General features: G+C 40.1%; 1 protein-coding gene across 3 annotated transcripts in view; it reads right to left on the reverse strand.

Moving 5' to 3' along the window:
• The window catches only part of LOC122547509 (3',5'-cyclic-AMP phosphodiesterase 7B-like), a 171,105-nt gene that overhangs the window by 75,928 nt on the left and 72,305 nt on the right, over positions 1-22,872 (reverse strand). For all 3 annotated transcript variants that reach the window (XM_087981965.1, XM_043686129.2, XM_087981962.1), the window contains one exon: positions 3,771-3,854. In XM_087981965.1, the coding sequence (XP_087838091.1) occupies positions 3,771-3,854 (84 nt within the window). The remainder of the gene's footprint in view (positions 1-3,770; positions 3,855-22,872) is intronic.

Below are 22,872 nucleotides of genomic sequence, written 5' to 3' on the forward strand. Positions count from 1 at the left end.
CAAATTTGACGCTTTTGTCCCAAATAATACTCTCTCCCACCTTGGCTGTTCTCCCTGGTAGAGTCCTCATGTCTGTACTCTTCAGTCCAAAGTATAAGGACCTATTGGTTTCATCAGTCTTAGAAACACATCTGTTGGACCACAGAAACGCTATCAGGTCCTGCTCTTATGTTCAATAGCCATTCAGTCTTTCACATCCTATGGTGGAATTTGAATATATGTTTCTACACCATGAGTCCTAGTCTCTAGATTACTAGCTATATGCTGCTCTACAAGCAATACACCTGCCTGTCTCTAGTGTTCTTTCATACTGCTATACCTGAGAAGGCTTAAAATGACTCATTGTTCTTCTACCTCCTCTTCCCAAATCCTAAAGCCCTATTGGAGTTTAGAAGACTAACTGATGATCTTATTTGAATTTTTAAGATTCTAAGATACTGAGATGAATTAAGAGGGTAGAGACTGGGAAGCTGATTTCCCTTCATGAGGGAACCTAGAACTAAGGTCATGGTTTAAATTAAGGTTCATTCCATTTAACATGGAGATGGGGAAGAATTTCTTCTCTCAGAGCATAGTCAGTGTCTAACATTCTGCTGCTCAGAGAGTAGCAGAGGCTGGATTCTTGAATAAATTCAAGGCTGAGTTAGACAGATTTCTGACAGGAAAGAAGTTAAGGGTTATGGAGGACAAGAAGTGGATTGCAGGCCATGATCAGATCTTGCTGAATGGCACAGCAAGCCCATGGAGCTGAATGGCATTCTCCTGTTATTTCTTATGATTTTATGATCATGGAGGTTTCTTCTTTCTACAGTCTACCATCCCCTAAAGCCTCTGTCTTTTTACGGTTGCACCCTCATCTCCAATGTCAAAGAGAGGTGCTCAAGAATAGAGTTTGAGAGTAATAGAAGTTTTACAGCATGCGGATAATACATTTGGTCCATTGTGTGTGGTGGTCGTCAATTCTAATCCCATTTTCCAGCATCTGGTGATAGCCTTTTGTGCTTTGGCATTTCAAATACTTATTTACATATTTTTAAAAATGCCTTGAGGGCTCCTGCCTCTACCACCCCCATAGGAAGTGGATTCCAGATACCCATAAATCTCTGGGTAAAAATAATACTCCTTAAATCCCCTCTCAAACTTTACTTAAAACTGTGCCCCCTGGTTACTGACCCCTCTATTCAGGCAGAAGTTTCTCTCAATCTATCCTTGTCTATCCCCTAAAACTTTGTACACCTTAATCACATATCCCCACCCCCACCCCATTGCCTTCTTTATTCTAAGGAAAACAACTTCAGCCTATTTAGTCTCTCTTCTTAACTGAATTGGTTCCGTCCAGGCAACATCCTGGTGAATCTCCTCTGCGTCGTCTCTAGGTCAGTCACATCCTCCCTATAGTGTGGCAATCAGAACCTGCACACAATATTTCAGCTGCTGTCCAACTAACGGTATACACAGCTCCATCATAACCTCCTTGTTCTTGTATTCTATGTCTTGCCTAATGAAGGGCAGTATCTCACACGCCTTCTTAACGACTTTATCTGCCTGCCTTCCTTCTATTCCCTTATCCAATCCTGTATTTTCTGAACATTTTAATTAAGATTGAAACCGAGCAATCAGCTACCTCTGTTGTGTCTCTCTTCCACAAGCCTACTGTTTAAACTTCCAAACTGTCCCTATAGCACACAGAATGTAGTGTTTCAAGGAGGGAGCTCACCACCTCCTTTTCCAGGCCAATTAGGGATGGACAATAAATCCTGGCCCAGCCAGTAATGCCCACATCCCATGAATGAATTAAAAAAAAGTTCTAATTGGTTGCATTGTGAGGAAACTTCAAACATCACAACATGTGGAGAAGCATTGGATCATTCTAATATTCCATAGTTAACTGCACATGTGGTGTGCTCCAGAGGTTACTGTCAGATTCACAGGAATAATGATAATGAAGACTGACGGTATTACTGTCATTACCACCATAACGTTTACACTCACATGAGTATGCAATTTTTCTTTTTTTCTCACATATGTCTTTATACTCAGTTACTGGAACTAGCTGAATTCAAGAACATATTAAATAAAAATAGTCATCATTTTGAACCTGCTTACTTTAGAAGTTTATTCTTGTTTTCAACAATCTACTATGATATAATCTCCCTGACATTACTTTTTAATGAAAGGATAAATGGCAAACTTTTCAGATTTTGACAAATGTCTTCCATGTGGTACAGTAAAAGTTTAAATACATATTATTATTTTAAGATTTCACAATCTGTGATGTGCAAAAGGAATTCCTCATCTTGTGGCTTTTTGATAGATAGCTAACATTTTATGGAGGAATGAAAATTAATTATTAAATATAACAACATTACATGCAAAGAGATAAAAATGGCTAATTACAAAGCAAAGAACTCCTTGTTATTAAAAATGCTTGCTCAGCGCTGTCTAAATAGGATATTGCAAACTTGCATTTAAGCAATCTAAAATAAAGTCTTTCATATGTCAAGTGTTCCAGCAATTTAATAAAGTCAATGTGTGTGTTTCATTCTCTTTGAAGGTTTCCTATTTGAAGCTTATACTACATAAAGCCGGAAGCAGGTGCTGCAACGCTGTGTGCATATGAATGCTACAAAGTCAGTATAGGAAATGGACTTTAATCATTTGAGTGTTTTAATTTTGTACTTTTGCCAATAGCAGAGATTATTTAACATGTACGTTTTCCAAGAGATTTGCTAAGATCCAGAATTATGCTTCAAAGCATGCAAGCCAAGATTTGCATATGGTTGAAAAGGATTAGAGTATGCTAGTTGTCACTGATTACTATTACTGAGTTTATTTGTAGGATGTCATTGCCAGAGCCTACATTACTACATACGTCACTTTGCTGGAAAGTAGACCAATAATAATCTTGCAGTTTTTGTTAATTATTCACAATGTCAGAGTGTGTTTCTTTTTAAAACAGGATGTGTTCAATACACTATTGATTTAATCAAGTATCGTACAATAGCATTGAAGTAGCTTAAGTAACTATTATTAGCTGTAAAGTGTAGGGCAGCATTAACATGGATCAGGGATGGACCTTTAGATGGTGAAACTTATCAGAAGTTCCCCATTAGTTTTCCACAGATGGACTTGACGATTGACATCAGCCTGCTCTTGCTTAGACAATCCAAGTTTTAATTAACTAACCTGCTCCTTTCTCCCTCTCCCTCCCCCAAATTTTTTTTAAAAGTGACTGGATTGTCTGTTAGCTTTGCTTTTGGAAGTTTATTAGATGAACTACAAGATGGCTAATCCAAATTTTAGTTAGCACTGGCATCCCGTGTGACAAAGTGCAGTCAATATTTTAACTAACATACTTCTCTTCAAGAGAAAATCCCCAGCTGCTGAGGTAATAAACGTTAACCTATGAGTAATTTGGAAGATGTGAGACATATCATAACTACAGTATTAGCTCACAAGCCAGAGGCTTTCTTTCAGAACAGTTGCCATTTATATTTCATATATGGAAGTCAGTCACTTATTTAAGCTTATATTTGAAATGCCCATGACAGAATTGAACGCATGTGGTCAATTACTGCAGCCAGTTTCTGATGCCGATTCAGTTTGGCTTCAAAAGGGAAATCTATGTTGAATTTCACTTTTATTTTACTGCAAATTCACAAGACAGCATCCACTTCCAGGAATTCAGTAAAAGCAGCAGTCTCTGCAATGTGAATAAAAAGCTCCAGGCTCTGTAAGGTTTTTGTCTCATTTATTTTGTTGGTACTTACTATTCAGAAGGCGAAAATCAATGACTGGGTATGATCCTCGGCGCTCAGAGAGAAGCCCTGCTTGCCCTCTCACTCGTGCATTTCCTGTGAAAACAGATTCAAAAGAGCTATTAGAAGTAGTTTTATTACTGTTCAGTGTTAGTATTCTATGGCGCTATCACAGTCCCTTTAAGTTTCACATCACATCTTTAAAATCTTCACCTGTTGTCGACATAATTGGGTAAATATTACATGTTTTGATGGTAATGGAATTTTTGAACATGATATCTACAAAACAAAAGTAGGTTTGAGTGTAATTCAATAAATAAAATGATAGTATGCATTATCAATACTGTCAGACATCATTTAAGGTTTTCTTAAAGATCCAGGCTTCAGTTTTCTTTAGACTAACAAATCAATAGAAACACAATGGGTCGATATTTCTGCCCACTGCCTGCATTTGCTTTCAAGCTTCAGCTAACGTGTGTGCACAAGTGCAGACACCCAACAGAAGATCCATTGTGACTGGTTGCTGATGCGCTGAGGAAGGTGGAAGTGACAGAGGTGAAGCAGGATTCAATAACCGAGGAGACTAGAAATGTTGGGCTGGGGTCCATTTTAGTGTGTTGGGTCCAGTAGATAGAAGGGGTTGTCAGATCTGGGAGGAGTGGGGAGAAGGCATCTGGCTACTGGGGTGGGAGTACGGGTGTGGATTTGGAGATTGCTGGTTTCAGATGGTGGGGAATAGAATATGAGTTCAGAACAGGGTCTGGACAGGTTGTCATGGCTCTGGGAGTGTAGGAGCTGGGGTGGTTGAAGGGGGTGAGTCAGTTTAATTATTACTCAGGAGTCATAGTGAGTTTTCAATCTCCTAAGATTTCCTGGGTAACTATTGAGCTTAACTGATTTAGAACCCTCTGAAGTTTCCAACATTATTGGAGGGCTCCAAACGCAGAGGAATTTTCCACGGGAAGTTTTAATTACTCGGGTTATTTCCATCGCACCAGTTTGTGTCGGGGATGGTCCTGATGTTCAACTCCATTCTGCACTGTTTCAACAATTTAACAACTGGAATACCTGGCCAACTAATTCAGCTACTTGGGTAGACAAGAGCTTTGCTTGATGCCTAACCTTTTGAGCATTTTCAATATTTTCACGATTTAATCTGATTTATCTTTACTGGCCCTATGACCAACTGTAGAATTCACTTGAAAATAAGAAACTGTAGTAGGAGGACCCGTGTTTTGAAGGGAGGTTCTTGATTTTCAATAAGGAAACACTGTCCCAGATTCCAGCTGACGTTTCCAGCTGTAACTGCTGTCATGTCTTCCCTTTCCTAGGTCTTGGCTGATTGGTCTTTTTTCCTTTCATCTGATATTCACCAACCTGCTACAGCTGGATCCCTCTGGCAAAGTCAAGTTTCTGACATATACCACGAACATTTGAGAGATGCATGAGGCAGCATATTGTAAAATGGCCCCAGGATCTGTTGTTAAGTACCAGAATTGGAACGTTGATATGTTGAAGGTATACTGAACAATAGCTTAGATTGTTGAATGCACCCGATTATATAGTACCATTTTGCCTAGGCTTCCTGCAAATTGCAATATGTTATTAGCTATACCTGGAAAGTATCCATCATCTCCAAGTCAATCATTCAGTAAGTCCATCCTGGAACATGACAGCCAAGCTTGACTGCCTCAGCACGTACCTGATCCAGTTGCTTCTCATGTATCTAGCATGTGGTGAAATATAATTCCGCTACTACAAATAGCATTCAGCACCTCACAAATGCCCAGTTTTGAGTTGTGGATCTGTACTTAATCTATTCTACTTAGCACAGAGGAAGCACAAAATGAACTGATGTGTATCTTCATCACAATCTACTCAAGACTGTGCAATGGTCACTCTGCCAATGTTGACCTGTACGTCCACAACAGGTAGATTAGCAGGAACAAGGTCAAGTCTGTTCTTCCCTTTTGTGCTGTCACCACCAAGTGCAGTCAGGTAGCTTTGCCCTTCAGATATCCGCTTGGGTGGTTGTACGAATCGACTCTTGGTGATGGATTCAATTCTCTCTCACCAAATGTATTCTAATATCTTGAAGGTATCAGTTAAGTGAATTGTGCATATTGTGAAGATGTGGATGGCTTTATCATTTGTTATATTGGCTAGATTACCTAATACTATGATGAAAACTAGGATATAGGTGTACAGAACCTAGTCGTGAATAATGGACAGTAAAATCACACTCATTTTACAGGAAATAGATTGGATTTCTCACAAACACTGAGGTTTCGACTGGAATACAATTGTAAATTACATAGTTACGGCATAAATGGGCATAACAATTTTTTTCACTGGTGCACTGGCTTAGCTATTCTTCTACTCTGACAAATTCATGGTTAAATGTACTGAGGTACACTTCTTTCAACCTTTAACACTTAAAAAAAGTGCTCCTGGTTTATTAAGGATTCAGCCAAATGAATTCTACCAGTGGAAATGGACATGTAGTGCCAGAGGAAAGTTAAAAAAAAGACGTAAATAAAAGAAGGCGCACAATTAGTCAGAAAAGCCACTCTGGGGCCAGAGATGAGCCTGTCTCTGATTATCAGTGCAGCAATGATGACCATATGTTGGCATCAACGAAAAGACAGAAGGAATTTAGATTAAGGGCAGCTTAAGTATTGAGTGAAAGAAAGGATTTTCAACTGACATGATTACTGCTTCTCAAAATAATATTAATTTCAACTATTTTATAGTTTTAGCTGTTGTAATTTGTGCAATTAAGTCCAGATTCCAAAAGTTTTGCAAGTTTACAAGATGTTGTCACTTAGCTCTTGAAATACTAAGAAAGGAATTTCATTGGATTAATTTTGTTCAGATATTGTTGTATTGTACAAGTTTATGCATCATATAGTGCAATTCATTGCTTGCATGAAACAACTTTGTAATATGTGCATGCAGATGTGAAGAAACCACAAGGGGGTATAAGTTGGTATGTACTGTGCCTATTTTTCGGGTGCACATTTGTACAGGTGATTCACTATTAAATTCAGTGGGTCTATTTCCTTAATGTTCTGGGCAGCTGTTTTACAAAGGCATTAAAACCCTCATTAGCATGCAGGAGGCCTTACAGTGGCCTGGTGAAGGTCGCTTTTGTTGATTTGTGTTGTCAGGGCATCACTGGATCCAGGCCAGCTATACTCACATTTCCCAGGTGTCCATTTCTCTAAAGTGGTCAATGCCCAAAAAGTAAAACACCAAATTTTAATTTGGAATCGAGGAACAGCAGTACAACTGAAGCTAATGGTGTTCCATTTGCTTTTGCCACTGTTGTAATATAGGAGACATAACAGTCAAACATCCTGAAATGCTGCAACGAAACGAGCAATGGAAATGTTCGCATTGACTTTTTTAGCTGCTGGCTGATGGATTGGATAAATGTCAGCCAGAACATCCTTACTCATGTTTGACTATTGCCATGCATTGTTTAAATGTTACCGGCGAGGTCCTTAGTATAACTTCTCATCTGAGAAGCAAGTTCCCTGACAGTGCACTGAAAATGTCAGCCAAGATTCTACATTCAAGACTGTAGAGTGGGGCTTGGATCCACAACCTGCTGATTCAGAAGTGAGAGCACCAGCACTGAGCTAAGGGTGACACCTATTCCGCTACAAACTCTTAGACAACATGTCTATTCACTCTAGACACAAAAACTGTACAATAACATTCTTGTAAACAAGCATTGCTGCTTCTGCCACAGCCCAGGTCTGCAGACATCAACAGAGCCTCCCAAAAGGAACATTTCCTGAGCGGATGTTTGGCTACTTGGCATATCCCAGTGGTGTCTGTATATAAACATAGTTCCTGTTTGATGACAAAGTTCACCCTGAATCACATCTAACTGTCATTAAGGGTGGAGTACAAATGGTAGACAACTTTAAGATATTGAAACATCACACATTATAGGCCCCAGTCAAATGGAAATTAATGTCAAGGTCAGTTTGTGTGTCTGTAACATAGGAATGCTTTCTTTAAACAGTAGCTGTATTTAGAAAGAAGAAACAGTCAAAACATATTTTTGCAAACTGGGCCGTTAATTTATTTTCAACATACATTTTACATCGCAAAACAAGTTTATATCTGCTTGTTTGATATATGGTTATAACTGAGGACAAAGTGTTTGTACAGTTTTGTTTGTAAATTACAAAATTCTGAAATCATAAGCTCGTGAGGTCGAGGACCATAGTCACAACCAAAATGTTCATTTATGCAATCATTCCCTTATCCACAATAAAATTAACCCCCCGATCCTGGGAAATATCAATACTGAATATTTCAGCTTCTGCCAACATGTTGTTATTGACACTCCGTTGTAAAAGATTCTGCTAACCAACATGAAAAAAGTTAATTCATTACCTAAAGCAATTTGCTGTCTGCTGATTATTTTATGTGAACACGATGCACTCAGTGGATAACAGAAAAGAAATCAATGGTTCTTCTATGGAGACTACCAGCTCAAAACAATCGAAGGCTTTGACCATCTGAAATGGCCATTTCAAATAACACTCATGTATTTTCACAAATCGGTGGGCAAGATTTAGCAAAATGTTTGAAGTTTTCAAAAACGACACAGAAAGCAAATCCATTTTAAAATTGTAATTTCTAAATGAACAGTGAAGTGGGATTGTAATATGAATCCTTAACAGAAGAGATCATAGAGTGAATATCCTGCCTACTGTGCTGTGATTAATACAGGCTGTTTTTCTTTCATTTTTAACAGCTTGCATTAGTGAATTGGTCACCCCTTTTATACCCAATTCAATTTTCATTTTTACTGAAACAGCTAAATTGCTTCTGCCCGTTTGCCACCTCGTGCAAAAGTGAAAATTTGATCCATCCAAGACTGTACAAAGCTAAACAAAATGTGGCTACACTATTGCAGCCTTTCTGGCTCTCTACTGACTACATTAGTTATTTTTCAACCGAACAACCAAAGCAATTTAGCTGTACTATCTGAAAATATCATCTTATTTCAAAATAAATTTCCCCACCTTTTATGCCTTAACACAAATCATTTATTTAACTGTTTGAGAAGAGCTTTCCTTTGCTATTCTCGTCAGCATATTTTTTATAGGGTTAGTCACATGACATTGGATCATATACTATCCAGTGACATACCATGCAATTGTTCATGTCCACTTTTTTGTAAATATTATTCAGCTTAAATTAGTTGAATGCCATGGTTGAGGGGAATTACAATATCATTTTGTGAATCAAAGGAGTGGCGCTCTGAAAGCTAGTGTGCTTCCAACTAAACCTGTTGGACTATAACCTGGTGTTGCGTGATTTTTAACTTCATTTCCTGAACATATCTTAAGTTACTTATAGTACATTCTTTTACTTCTGTTAGGACAATTTAAATCTGTAGTAGTTTATCTTCCCTTCATGTTTTCTGGTTCATCCCTCACAGTTTTTTCCGTTATTATTCACTGCTTCCAACCAAACCCTTTCTTTGTTATTCAATTTTGCTGGTCTCTCTTTCAAAACCAACAGCCCACATGTGACCAATGTGGCTCACAGATAGTTTAAGTTGAGGTGAGTGTAACAAGTTTTGTCGGACCAAGGGGTAACTTCTAACAATTCATTCAAGGTTTTCGCATCCTCACAATTATCAACTGAGTTTTGTGGTCTTTATCTCACCCTCGTTTGTCGGAGGGCAACAAGCATGAAGTTCATTTCTCTCGAGTTGCTACCAAAGTGTTAATCAATCTCAATTCTTAATGAACAGGCAATCCTAACAAACCTGCAGTATGACTTGGAGATGCCGGTGTTGAACTGAGTTGAACAAAGTTAAAAATCACACAACACCAGGTTATAGTCTAACAGGTTTATTTGGAAGCACTAGCTTTTGGAACGCTGCTCCTTCATCAAGTGATCGAAGGAGCAGCGCTCCAAAAGCTAGTGCTTCCAAATAAACCTGTTGGACAATAACCTAATCCTGCAGCAGCCAGTGCACCAACCGACTTAATCTTTGTTTTAGCTAAAATAAAAATAGTACCTTGCCTGTGACTAACTAATTTTGGGTGCATCAAATAAAAAGCATTCTGTGCACCAAGATCTCCTGTTCCAAAAACAAAGACTAATAAAATGAGTTCCAATTTATAAAACATCAAACAGTACAACATAGGAACTGGCCCTTTGGCCCACTATGTCTGTGTTAACCATGATGCCATTCCAAACTAATCACATGGTCTGTATTCCTCTACTTCCTACCTGTTCATGTGTCTGTCTAAATGCCTCTTAAACATTACTATTGTATCTGTTCTTCTACCTCCTTTGGCAGTGCATTCCAGGCACCTTCCACCCTCTCCATAAAAGCTTTCCTTATGCATTTTCTTTAAACTTATCCCATCTCACCTTAAACCTATGCCCCTAGTAATTAACATTGCCATCTTGGGAAAAAGACTCTGACTATCCACCCTATCCATGCCATTCATAATTTGATACACACCTAGCAGGTCACCCCTCAGCCTCCAGTGCTCGAGTGAAAATACTCCTAGTTTATCCGACCTGATCTTAAAGCTAATATACCCCAATCCAGGCAACACTCTAGTAAACTTCTTTTCCAACCTCTAAGCCTTCCGTATTCTTCCTATAGTGTAGCGACCAGAGCAACGGTCTAATTAAAGTCTTATATAGCTGCTACATGACTTGTCAACTTTTATACCTGGCTGGTGAAGGCAAACATGCTGTACACTTTCTTTACCACTTTAGCCATTTGGGTTGCCATTTTCAGGGAGCTATGGACTTGCATCTCAAGATTCCTCTGTATATCAATGCTCCTAAGGGTCCTACCATTTCCTGTATATGTTCCTCTTGCATTTGATCTCCCAGAATGCATCACCTCACACTTGTCCAGATTAAACTTTGTCATGTCTCTGCCCACTTTCCATTTAGTCTATATTGTGATGTACCCTTTGACAACCTTCCTCACTATGCACAATTCAACCAATTTTCTTTTCATCTGTAAACTTATTCACCAGACCACCTTCATCCAAGTCATTTACCATATTACAAACCACAGTGGTCCCATCACTGATCCTTACAGAGTATCACTGGTCATAGACTTCCAGTCAGAAAAACACCCCTCCACAAATGTCTTTTGTCTTCTATCACCAAGCCAATTTTGTGTCTAACTTACCAACTCAGCATGAATCCCATGCAACTCAATCTTCTGGACCAGCCTACCATGACAGGACGTTGTCAAATGTTTTAGTAAAGACCATGTAGGCAACTCACCGCTCCACCCTCATCAATCAGCTTCATCACTTCCTCAAGAAATGCAATCGTGTTGACAATCACTAATAAGTCCATTCTTTTCCAAATGCAAGTAGAACTTTACCCCAAGAATCTTCTCCAATGAATTGCTGACCATTGATATAAGGCTCTGTGGCCTTAGTTTCCTGGATAATCCCTGTTGCCCTTCTTAAACAAAGGAACAACATTAGCTATTCTCCAGTCTTCTGGGACCTTGCCTGTGAGTAAAGAGGATACAAAGATCCCTGTCAATGGCCCAACAAACTCCTCCCTTGTCTCCTTCAGTATCCTGGGATAGATCCCATCAGCGCCTGGGAAGTTACCTACCTTAATGTTTTTCAAGACACCTAACACTGCCTTCTTCTTAATATTGACATGTCCTAGGATATGAACATACACCTCCCTAATTTTACTACCATCCATGTACTTCTCCTTGGTGAATACCATTGTGAAGTATTCATTAAGGACCTCACTCACTTCTCTGTCTCCGCACATAAATTCCTTTAGTGGACCTACCCTTTCCTTCACTGCCCTCTTGTTCCTAGTATATGTATAAAATGCCTTGGCATTCTCCTTAATCCTACTTCCATGAATATTTCATGACCCATTTTGGCCCCCCTAGTTCCTTTAAATTATTTTTTGCTCCCTTTATATTCATCAAGGGCCTTGTCTGATTTCCTGAACCTTATATAGGCTTCTTTTTCCTTTTTACATAAAATTTCAATATATCTTGTCATCCGGGTTTTCCGAATCCTTATCTTTCACCCTCATAGGAACATGCTGGTGTTGAACTCTGATCAACTGGCCTTTCAATGATTCCCACATGTCCAATGTAGATACTGATCCCCACCCCCCCTCACCCCCATTTAGTTTCTCCAGTTCCTGTTGAATAATGTTGTAATTAGCCTTCCTCCAATTTAGCACTTTCACCTGTGGAGCAGTCTTATCATTATCCATAACTATTTTAAAACTTATAGAATTATGATCACTGTTCCCCACTAAAACTTCTTTCATCTGGCAAGGTTCATTCCCCAATACAAGATTTAGTACGACTCCTTCCCAAGTTGGACCATCCACATATAGTTTCAAGAAACGATCCTGATGCACCTTACAAATTCTGCCCCATTCAAGCTTGTGGCACCAAGGGAATCCCAGTCAATATACTGATAATAAACCTGTTGCTGGCTGGAAAATCTCTATAAACAATCCTTTCATCAATCAATTATGATCACCATCTCCCCTCTCAGATGGACAGAAGTTGTTGGTTTTGTGGCCAACATTTATCCAACAATAATAACACCATGTTAATAATTTATTGCTCATTATGGTTCCTGGAAATTAGCTGTGTGTAAATGGACTGGTACATTTCTGTGCAAGTGGTTATGTTCAAAAGTACTTTGCTGCAAAGTATTTTGGGTCATGCTGAGGTCATGGAAGATGTCACATAAACGCAGGTTCTATTTGTTGATACCTGAAACATCAATGACATCCCAATATATTATAATACTCCAGAATTTTAATCTTAGATTGATCAGCATATCATCCCTTCAAGATGGTAATTGAGAAGGCTACCTTGAATGGTGGTATGAATCCTATACAATGACACATTATTGCCCTTACCTTCACAATCTAGAATTACTTCCTAACATGTGAAAAGAGGAAAGGAGCAAAACAAGACTTTCAGTTTCAAAATAACTTGCACAGCACCAAATACTGAGAAGCAGTTACACTGAAAATGAGAAGAATACAGACTTGCAGCTAAGCTCAGCTAAATGACCCTTCGTACATGGGAAATATGAAAGCATAAAGGAGGAAGCAACTGTTAACAGCACCAATTAATTTCTTTTGGAAGTCTGGGAGTACGCTTCACCAATAAATCTTGATTTTTGATAATTATTTTCAACCTTTGTAATCTGTCAATTGCATTTTTTAGATCTGAAAAGGAAAGTCTATTGGACTTAGGGAAATTTGAAGTCTTTCAATTTTACAGCAGCTTCTTTTCAATAGCAACAGATAACAGCTGGCCCTGAACATTGCCTAGGTCTTGCTACATGTGGGCATGGAATGCTTCATTATCTGAAGAGTTGCGAATTCAACACTTTGAAATTATCAGTGAACATCCCCCATTCTGACCTTATTTTGGAGGGAAGGTCATTGATAAAGCACCTGAAGATAGTTAGTCTTGAGGAATCCCTGGAGTAATGTTCTGGAGCTGAGGTGATCGGCCTTCAACAATGATTCTTTGCATAGGGATAACTTCTATCAATGGGAACTTTTCCCTAAACCTCACCGGCTTCCATTTTGTCTGAATTCTTTGATGCTGCATTCTGGGAAATGTTGTTCTAATATCAGGGCAACTAATTCACCTCTGTTTGTTTTTGACCACAACTGGACCAGGGTTCTAATGAGGTCTTCAGCAAAGTGTTCCTGGCAAAATCTGACCATAGTGTCAATGAATATGTTAGTGCCATTCAACGCACTGTCAACAAGACACTCCATCACTTTGCTGATGATAGCAAATAGACTGATGGACAACAATAAGCCTGATTGAATGTTGTCAGTTTTATGAATGTGACACAACATTCCGCTTTTTCAGATAGATGCTGCATGTTGTCTCTCATGTTGTAGCATGGCTTAAGGACATAGTCATAGAATCATAGAGCTGTACAGGACGGAAACAGACACTTCAGTCCAACTTGTCCATGCCAACCAGACATCCCAACATAATTTAGTTCCATTTGCCAGCATTTGACCCATATCCCTCCCTATTCATATACCCATCCAGTATCAGCCTCCACCACTTCCTCTGGCAACTCATTCCATATACGCATCACCCTCTGTGCAAAAAAGGTGCCCCTTAGGTCTCTTTTATATCTTTCCTCTCTCACCCTAAACATATGCCCTCTAGTTCTGGACTCCCCGACCCCAGGGAAAAGACCTTGTCTAGTTATCCTATCCATGCCACTCATGATTTTATAAACCTCTAATAAGGTCACCCCTCAGCTTCCGACACTCCAGGGAAAACAGCCCCAGCCTGTTCAGTCTCTCCCGATAGCTTGAATCCTCCACCCCTGGAAACATCCTTGTAAATCTTTTCTGAACCCTTTCACGTTTCACAACACCCTTCCAATAGGAGGGAGAACAGAACTGCACGCAATATTCCAAAAGTGGCCTAACCAATGTCCTGTACAGCTGCAACATGACCTCCCAACTCCTATACTCAATACTCTAATCAATGCAGGAAAGCATACCAATCGCCTTCTTCACTATCCTATCTACCTGTGACTCTACTTTTAAGGAACTATGAACCTGCACTCCAAGGTCTCTTTGTTCAGCAACACTCCCTCGGACTTTACCATTAAGTTTAATGAATCCTGTTCGGATTTGCTTTTCTAAAATGCAGCACCTGGCATTTATCTAAATTAAACTCCATCTGGCACTCCTCAGCCCATTGGCCCATCTGATCAAGATCCCATTCTACTCTGAGGTAACCTTCTTCGCTGTCCACTACACCTCCAATTTTGGAGTCACCTGCAAACTTACTAATGATACCTCCTGTGTTCACATCCAAATCATTTATATAAATGAGGAAAAAATAGTGGACCCAGCACCGATCCTTGTGGCACTCCACTGGTCACAGGCCTCCAGTCTGAAAAAACAATCCTCCACCACCATCCTCTTCCTTCTACCTTCAAGCCAGTTCTGTATCCAAATGGCTATTTCTCCCTGTATTCCATGAGATATAACATTGCTAACCAGTCACCCACAAGGAACCTTGTCAAAAGATTTATTGAAGTCCATATAGATCATGTTTACCACAGGCAGCACGGTGGCTCAGTGGTTAGCACTGCAGTCTCACAGCACTAGGGACCCGAGTTTGATTCCAGCCTTAGGCAATTGTCTGTGTGGAGTTTGCACATAATCCCGGTGTCTCCGAGTGCTCTGGCTTCCTCCCACAATCTAAAGATGTGCAGTTCAGGTGGATTGGCCATGCTAAATTGCCCAACGTGTTAGGTGCATTAGTCAAAGGGAAATAGGTCTGGGTGGGGTATTCTTTGGAGGGTCAGTGTGCACTTGTTGGGCCAAATGGCCTGTTTCCACACTGTAGGTAATCTAGTCTAATCTACTACTCTGCCCTCATCAATCCTCTTTGTTACTTCTTCAAAAACTCAATTAAGTTCGTGAGACATGATTTCCCATGCACAAAGCCATTCTGACTATTCCCAATCAGTCCTTGCTTTTCCATATACATGTAAATCCTGTCCCTCAGGATTCCCTTCAACAACTTGACCATCACTGATGTCAGGCTCACTGGTCTATAGTTCCCTGTCTTTTCCTTACCACCTTTCTTAAATAGTGGTAACCTATTAGCCAATCTCCAGTCTTTCGATGCCTCACCTATGATTATTGATGATACAAATATCTCAGCAAGGAGTCCAGCAATAACTTCCCTAGTCTCCCACTAGTTCACCCTCCACCTTCATCTACCTACCGCATTCTCAGCAACCTTCCCCGCAGGCCCACCCCCCTCCCATTTATCTCAGTCCCCTTGGCCCCCCACTCCACATTCCTGATGAAGAGCTTATGCTTATATTCATTGGAAGCTGCCTGACCGGCAGGGCTTTTCCAGTGCCACACTTTTTGATTCTGATCTCCATCATCTGCGGTCTCACTTTCACCTAGGCTACATCTGATCAGGTCCTGGGGCTTTATCCACTTTTATGCATTTCAAGACATCCAGCACCACCTCCTCTGTAATATGGACAATTTTCAAGATGTCACCATCCATCTCCCGATATTCTGTTATCGTCCATGTCCTTCTCCACAGTAAACACTGATGCAAAATATTCATTTAACATCTCCCTCACCTCTTGTGGCTCCATGCATAGGCTGCTTTGCTGATCTTTGAGGGGCCCTACTGTCTCCCTAGTTACCCTTTTGTCCTTAATGTATTTATAAAATCCCTTTGGATTCTTCCTAACCCTATTTGCCAAAGTTATCTCACATCCCCTTTTTGCCCTCCTGATTTCTTTCTTAAGTATACTCTTGCTGCCTTTATACTCTTCTAAGGATTCATTCAATCCCTCCTGTCTGTACTTGACATATGCTTCCTTCTTTTTCTTAACCAAACCTCAATTTCTTTAGTCATCCAGCATTCCCTACACCTACCAGCCTTTCCTTTCACCCTAACAGAAATATAATTTCTCTGGATTCTCGTTATCTCATTTTTGAAGGCTTCCCATTTTCCTTTACCTGCGAACATCTACTCCCAATCAGCTTTTGAAAGTTCTTGTCTATTACCACCAAAATTGGCCTTTCTCCAATTTAGAACTTCAACCTTTAGATACAGTCTATCCTTTTCCATCACTATTTTAAACTAATAGAATTATGGTCAATGGCCTGAAAGTGCTCCCCCACTGACACCTCAGTCACCTGCCCTGCCTTCTTTCCCAAGAGTAGGTCAAGTTTTGTACCTTCTCTAGGAGGTACATCCACATACTGAATCAGAAAATTGTCTTGTATGTGCTTAACAAATTCCTCTTCATTTAAATCCTTAACACCACAGCAGATTCAGTCTACATTTGGAAAGTTAAAATCCCCTACCATCACCACCCTACTAGCTTTGGAGTGCAATTCCCTATGACTTTCCTACAGACAGTTAGGTCAGTTGGTTCTTGATTTGAATTGAGTGAACAGAGTTGATTAAAGTCTGGCTGCAGTGACAAAGGTTATAAGATCATAAGGTGGCTGAATGTAATTCGGCTTGTGATGATTTGTCGTGCCTGATCGATACCCAGTTTTGAGCTGCTTGATCTGTTCTTACCTAATCTTGATAGTTTGTGTCAAGCAACACAATGGATGGTCTCAGAACGTCATTGCCACGATTTGCCCATTTATCACTCCTATCAATATGGGCATGGACAGATACATGTGTAGCATGTAGACTGGTGAAGATGAGATTGAGTGGGTTTGTCCTCATGTTTGTGTTCTCACCAACTGACACATGCACAATCTGTCAGTCCTTGAAGACTCAGTCTGTTGTGATGTCATTGAGGCACACTGAGTGATGGACGGAAGTGGCCCATCCTGCAAACATTTCTGGACGTTTGCAAAAAATCAGTGCTTTTTCCAAGTGAGGAATAAAGGAGTACTGACTCACCAGCTGAGAAAGGGCAGTAATTGGTAACTAGTCAGTTTTCTTACCCATAATTGACCTAATGGCATGAAATATCTTGGGGTCTGGATTCAATGTTGAGGACTCCCAGAATCACTTCATCCTCAAGTGTATGTAACTATTCCACCTCCTCTCGTGGATGCAGTATTAGACAAACATAATCGGTAATCTCTTGCTGTGTCTTTTCAAATTGCTGTACATGGTAGTACAATTTACTGACAGTTTTCTTATCTAAGCTTATCCAAATTTTACAATGTTGGTACTGGCAAATTTTGAAAAGAACAACCTGGTCGAACACTAACCCTTCTCAATTTATTATTCCAGATTACTCTCACTATCACCACCAGCAGGAATGGTCCTTGTATTGATGAGATTCATGTTCTAGTCTGCAATATCAAGACATAGAAAGTAACCTCTTAGTTCAAGATACAGTTCAGAGTTTATGTCCCTATATCACTTTGATCTTTTTTCATGTTGTGACTGTGACTAGATTGAAACAGATACAATGCAATATCAATTCAACTATAAGCATGGGGACATAAGAGCATTGCAAACCATTTTGCATGAATATAACACATGGTTGACACATTATATCATGTATCTAGGGCATGCATCTGATGAAGAGTCATGTTGGACCTTAACGTTAACTGTTTCTCTCTCCACAGATGCTGCCAGACTTGCTGAGTTTCTCCAGTAATTTCTGATTTTATGAGAGATTCTGTCATCTTCTTTCTTACCCAACTAGAAGAAAGATCTCGTTAAAGCTTCTGAAGTAAGCTAAAGCCAACGTGAAAATAACTTTAGGGTGGCATACAATCAAATTGTTCCTGGTGTTGCATTCCACTGAGAGTAGCACTATGGAGGGTTCTGTCAGAGCCTCTGAAATCTCCTCAAGCCCAGATCCCGAAGTCATTAAATAAGCACGTACCTGTCTTTTGAAATGTCATTTCCCAAACATTAAATTTTGTACCAATTCATATTGCAGCACTTCAAAATGGATAAGGTATTGTTATAGAAATTTTTGAAGTGTAGCTAATGTAGCTAATTCAATTTCATTTAAATATTGCTAAAAGACAAGCAGTCAAAACTTTTTGCCTTGCATTTTAAGAAACAAAATACTTCAAGAATTTCACAATAAGATTTTGTAAAAGTAAATTGCTTGGATTAAAAAGCTTTTAAATCATTTCTTTAGCCAATGTCACTCTTGGCTGTGACTGTTTTCCATTTGGTTTATCACCTAGTTACGAGCCTAACTTGGCCATACAGCCTGAATTGTGGTTGGAGAAAGCTTCTGGAAACAACTATTGCACACGGCTCTAATATGGGTTATTATTTTAATTGCATGATAATGCATTATGTGGTTTGGGAGCATACCATATCACAAATATAAATAAATTACTTGCCAAGTATGTCTTCTTTTGCACGGGTTGAAAAAGATGCAAATCTTCAATTTTTAAATCTGACTTGAATTTTGCATGTGGCATAAAATAAAACTTCATTGTGTTAAATGTTTACACTCAATTTGGAAGTGGCTAAATTAAATTCCTGAAGAAGGGCTTATGCCCGAAACGTCGATTCTCCTGTTCCTTGGATGCTGCCTGACCTGCTGCGCTTTTCCAGCAACACATTTTCAGCTAAATTAACAATTTGAATAACAATAGTGCAGGTGATTGAGCTTGGTGAGTGAACAGAAAACTCAAGAGCACAAATCAGTTGATTTGTAAACTGCTCTTTATTAGTTAGCACAAACATCAACCACAGCTAAATTTGGCTGAAGTTTTTCAATAACCACATTCTGCAATAAACATCTACTTTTACTACATTAAATATTTCAGCAATAGCTCTGTGTAAACTGCATTAAAGCAGAGCACTTACAAAAAGGGCACTCAAGTGCTATTATAATTTAGTAGATTGTACTTGTATGTCACAACAAAATATGCTGTGCAACTATTAATAGCATTGTACAATCCTTTTTCACATATTCAATTAAAATTATAAATGCAACTGTCTAACAACAGAATGTGTTTGGTATAGCACGACCAACAGTTCTCAGCTGCAATTATAACCTTTTAGTCAATGCTCATTCTAGTGTACTGTTGCAGCCTAATAAATAACAGTGCCTGCTGTGCTATCTCACTATCCAAAGATATCCTGTTGCCATGTTTCAGTAACCAATGATTCCCTTTCCTGCCCCTCCTCTTTCCTCCTGACGTCAGCAACATATTATCTCCAGTAAATAGGACTACTACCTTCAACTGTCTGACTGCTTCCACTTCCCTTTGGTAAAATCCTGCAAAGAATAGTAAATGCATCTTGGAAGCCTGCACGTCTATTCTTTTTTCAAAATAGAAAACTATTTTACACCAGTCGCTTACTTAAACACCCATATACAAATACCAGGACAGGTTTTGTCCCAGTGGATAGCCAACTGTCACTTCAGTACACTACAGAGAAACTCAGTCATTCTAAAATCATAAACTTCACTTAACGTCTGGTCAATGTGTATGGGGCTCTGATAAGATTGTAAGACAACAGGGTGATAGAGCAGCCAGTACGATATAAACAATTAACCAATTTCGTGGTCTACTGAAGAACTAAAAGTGACCATTTTCATTTCTTTACAAAAGACAAAGAAACAATATGAAAATATAGGTGCTCGATGTTGATTAGTTAGTTTTCACATGTACAATAATGACAGTCCACAGCACCGTGCCATCACCACTACACTACTCCCCCATTGTTGCTCAATTGTCAGACTGCTCTCCTGACATTCAGTACTGGATGAACAGAAATTTCCTCCAGTTAAAAAATATAGGGAGACTGAAGTCATTGTTTTTGATCCCTCATCCAAACTCCATTCCCTAGATACTGACTCCACCCATCTTCCTGACAACAGTCAGAGATTAGGTTGCGTCTGTTTGCAAGCTAGATTTCACATTTGATCGATTTCAACCTCATAACTGCACAAGGAGAATCTATTTCCATCCTTATGACATCGCTTGCCTCTGCCCCCGAGTTGGGTCATCTGCTGCTAATATCCCCTCGAAGGGCTGGTGGTGCTATAGCGGTAATCTCACTGCACTAGCAGTTCAGAACCTCAAGCAATGTTGCGGGAAGGAGGTTTGAATCCCACCAGGGCAGATAAAAAGCTGGCCTAATGGTAAACATATGACAAAAAACCTCACTGTTTTTTGTCCATCTGCTTCAGCAATTTCTTTTAGGGAGGGAAGTCTGCTGTTCTTACATGGTCTGGCCTACATACGACTCCAGACCCACAGCAATGTGGTTGACTTTTAACTGCCCTTTAGGCAATTAGGAGTGAGCAATAAAAATATTGGCCCAGCCAGCAATGCTGTCTGCCGTCATCCCATAACTTTTTAAAAAAACATTTCATTCCATCAAGGTACAATTATTTGAATGTACCTCTGCCTAGTCTTCTCTAATTTACTCTCCATAAATTTGAGACCATCCAAAATTCTGCTATCCATGTGTAGACTTGCAGCAAGTCCTACTGGCCCTGTGCTCACTGAACTACATTAGCTCCTGGTTGAGCTACATGTCATTTGAAAATTCTCATCTTTATCTTCTAATGGCTTCTCCCTATCTCTATAATCTGCCCATGACCATAACCCTCTGGGTTATCGTAAAACTTCCAAATCTGGCATCTTTCACATTCCCAATTATGGTTGTTTCACCAGTGACTGTCATATAGTGAGTTGTTTCAGCTGCAAGCTATGACGTTCATTTGCTAAACCTCTCTGCATCTTTGCTTCATTCCTTCAAAACACAGATTAGATTAGATTAGATTTCCTACAGTGTGGAAACAGGCTCTTCGGCCCAATAAGTCCACACTGACCCTCTGAAGAGCAACCCACCCAGACCCATTCGTCTACATTTACCCCTGACTAAAGCACCTAACACTATGGGCAATTTAGCATGGCCAATTCACCTAACCTGCATATTTTTGGACTGTGGGAGGAAACTGGAGCAGCCGGAGGAAACCCACACAGACACGGGGAGAATGTGCAAACTCCACACAATCAGTTGCATGAGACGGGAATTGAACCCGGATCCCTGGCGCTATAAGGCAGCAGTGCCAACCACAAACATTTCACTTTGACCAACCAATGGCCATTTGATCTAATGGCCGGAATCTTCCCAGCCCCTGAACAACGTGGATATTCATGAGGCAGTGAGGAAGATAGCATGACATTAGCAGAAATGACATTCTTAAAGCCTGTCCAGTTCTACAACTACGTTTTGAACAGGCTCTTAATAATTTGGTCTTGCTTTGCTTTTTAGCACAGACTCAAAAGTGTGTCAGAGTCATGCAGGCATACAGCATAGAAACAGTCCCTTTGGTCCAACCAGTCCATACCATCATATTCCTAAACTAAACTAGTCCCACCTGCCTGCACTTGCCCCATATCCCTCCAAAAATTTATTATTCATGTACTTACAACCAAAATTAATCAACATAAAAATCTTACAGCACTGAAATTACCAGCAGTGATTGGTCAAGAGAGTAAGCAGACTTCTGTATGGCAGTTTGTTACATCAATCTCAACATGCATCATGTGACAGCAGCTCACGTGACAGACACAACCAAACAACCATCTTGCACTTCAACCAAATGGTCTTACCTTAAAGTCTAAGGGAAGTATTCCTCAGTTAGACCAAAGGAGGGAGCCTTCAGTTAGGAGTCCAATGGTAAGTCATTTGTCAATGTCTGATATTGGTCCACGGCTTAGATATAGTCAATTGAACACATGGTTACGAGTCCACGTCACTACATTATATGGATTGGGCCATGTCCGTCCTGCAGGTCCAATGAGGCAACCAATCCAGGGGGTAGTGATACATTAGTCTGGCAATCAGGGGGTCTGCTGACACATCAGCTGAGGCTTTCCATCCAAACTGGTCATGGGAGTTGGCCACTTTCAATGATGGAAGTGAGTAATGTTCCATCAGTCATGATGAATGGATGATTTTGAATGAATGAATGATTTTATTGTCACATGTATTTTACAGTAAGCAAAACAGATACAAATGAAAAGCTCTTCCATTGTCACTGTGATCTGGTGCCACTTTGAAAAGTTTAAGAATAAGTTTTTAAAAAGAAATGTATAGCTTAAAGAGAATCTATCGGTCCTGGGCCAGCTTATCATCATCAATGACACCTGCATGCCATCCCTCCTCCACTGCCTCACCACCGTCTACGCTGGACCCAACCTACATCAAAGTCACCATCTTTAGGCGCTCTCAGCTGGGCCGATTCCCCTCAGCCACTGCCTCGCCGCCTCCTGCACTGGACCCTCCAATGTCAGAGTCCCATCTCTTGCCGCTGGGCCCACTTCAATCAATGTCACTGTGATGCTCTTTCACTGCCACCAGCCCTAAATCCAACCACTGACGATGTTGCCGATCCTCGGGCATCACCTTTCACCGTTGGGTCTACCTCACTGACATCATGCCCACCGATGTGTCAGCCACCAATTCCGATGCCAGATCCTGTGCTCACCTCGGTAAAGCAAGTGAGGGCTCACTCAAGTCTGCTCTGGGCTCACTTGCTACTGCCAAGTGTCCGTGTTGGCTTCCCTCACCACTGCTGATGCTGTCCAAGCT

The sequence above is a fragment of the Chiloscyllium plagiosum genome, unplaced genomic scaffold, assembly GCF_037043375.1.
Source record: "Chiloscyllium plagiosum isolate Xiang-an unplaced genomic scaffold, Cpla_swu_hap1 HiC_scaffold_3, whole genome shotgun sequence".
Classification (NCBI taxonomy): Eukaryota; Metazoa; Chordata; class Chondrichthyes; order Orectolobiformes; family Hemiscylliidae; genus Chiloscyllium; species Chiloscyllium plagiosum.